The following is a 1,726-nucleotide window of genomic DNA, read 5'->3' as shown; positions in this document are numbered from 1 at the left end:
GTACTCGGCACGAGAAACCCGGACTGCGCGCCCTGCTTGTTGGACGAGGTACTCGCGGCGCTCTTATGGTAGCACGTCCCGCCGCTCTGGCTCGTCCAGACGTAGAGGACACACCCCGGCGTCGCCGCGCAGTCGTTGCAGCAGTTGGCGGGGTTGGTCTGGGCCGTCGACTTGATGTCGTTGCCGAAATAGTCGGTGTCGGACTGGATGGGGGAGCACGTCGCGGCGCCGGCGGCGCCGATGTAGGCGGCCGAGAGCGAGAGCAGAAGCGCTGCGTAGGACCCGAAGCTGCGCATGGCGTGTCGGATTCAAATGTGAGCCGCTTCGTGTCGGCTCGTACAGGAAACCTCTCGCGGTTTGTATGCACATACTAACCCAAAGACAAGACCATATTTCGAAGGGCCCAACGGTCGAGGCTAGGGTTACGCGTCTCCTGCTTCCCGACCAGCCTGCCCTTCGACGCGATACCAGCTTGACTATCGACGCGACTAAAATTTGACGCCAGCCGCAGGCAACCTTTGGCGATCTCGTCCGCTGTGCCAGTAGCGCGGCTCAGGTCCCTCTTTGAGTCGTCGTCTCAGCCTCGAGAAACCAGAGCGTGCAGAGCTGGGCAAGTGCTGCGAAGCCCGTCACGCCCAAGGCGAGCAAGCGGGGAATGCCGGCTGTGGACGTCGCTGATGCACCACGGAAGTATGTGCTGGTGCGCCGTGAGCATCGACCAGAATGTGTCGTTTAGCAGCACCACCCGCCATGTCGTTCAGCTACTCCACGACATGATGATTGGATGCTTTTGCCCAGTTTGAACGAATTAGATTCGTTTGAAGGGAGCTTTTTAGCCAATCAAAACATGCACCAACCAAGCTCCGGTTCAAGCGCGCAGGTAGGATTGAGTAGCTAGCTTCCTCCATGTACGAGCTCCCGCCAAGGCTACTGTTGTACTAGCAAGGGGTTGTAGCAAGTGAATGGACAGGCAAGATCTAAAAGACTAGGAGCATGCGCGTGTCAACGTCGTCTGCGCCCATGTTGCCGCGATTAGCTTTAAATGGCCCAACATTGATCGGCAGGAGGGCTCACCAAGCAGCGACGCACCAAGCGAGCCCAAGGTAAGCGTGCAGAGAACCAGTGCACAGTACGTACCTGGCGTCAGGGGCGGTGAGATGGGCGCTGCATCGACGTTCTTGCCACCACTTGCTCCCTGTGGCGAGAACGTTGCCGGGCTGGGACGCAGCATGCGTTGTCTGGGTGCATCGATATCACAGAGGTGCGTTATTTGACACTTGCCGCATGGGCTACTCGAGGCGACGCTGGGATCTCGGCAGCTACTCGCCGGAAGAAATGAAAAATATGCATTCCTACCACCAGGAATACTTGTGGTTTGTATACACATACAAACCAAAAGAAGTAACACGACCACGGGCCGCATCGCTTGCTCGCTCACTTTTCGATTCAACTCGCCAAGCGCATGAGCTTCCACGCGTCTCCGCTTCTTCTCTTCGCTCTCTTCCTCGTGGCGGTCTGGACAAGCGTCGTTGGGGCGGCGACCTGCACCACCTTTGTGGCCGACACCGACTACTTTGGCAACGACATTGCGTCCACGTCTCAGCCGACGGCCGCCAACTGCTGCAACGACTGCGCCGCGACGCCCGGCTGCATTCTGTACGTCTGGACCAACACGAACGGCGGCACGTGCTACCTCAAGAACGCCCAGGGTCCCGCGTCCAACAAG

The 1,726-nt window shown here is 58.7% G+C and overlaps 1 protein-coding gene across 1 annotated transcript; it reads right to left on the bottom strand.

The window, feature by feature from the left end:
- Positions 1 to 11: 11 nt before the first annotated feature.
- Positions 12 to 296, bottom strand: SPRG_15006 (hypothetical protein; the record flags this gene model as incomplete). Its single annotated transcript, XM_012354850.1, has 1 exon — positions 12 to 296. A coding segment is annotated over one exon (285 nt), but the record flags the coding sequence as incomplete, so codon positions are not given.
- Between the last annotated feature and the right edge of the window lie 1,430 nt (positions 297 to 1,726).

The sequence above is a fragment of the Saprolegnia parasitica genome, assembly GCF_000151545.1.
Source record: "Saprolegnia parasitica CBS 223.65 unplaced genomic scaffold supercont2.186, whole genome shotgun sequence".
In the NCBI taxonomy this organism is placed as follows: Eukaryota; Oomycota; class Saprolegniomycetes; order Saprolegniales; family Saprolegniaceae; genus Saprolegnia; species Saprolegnia parasitica.
This window is presented reverse-complemented; position numbering and strand designations above follow the sequence as displayed.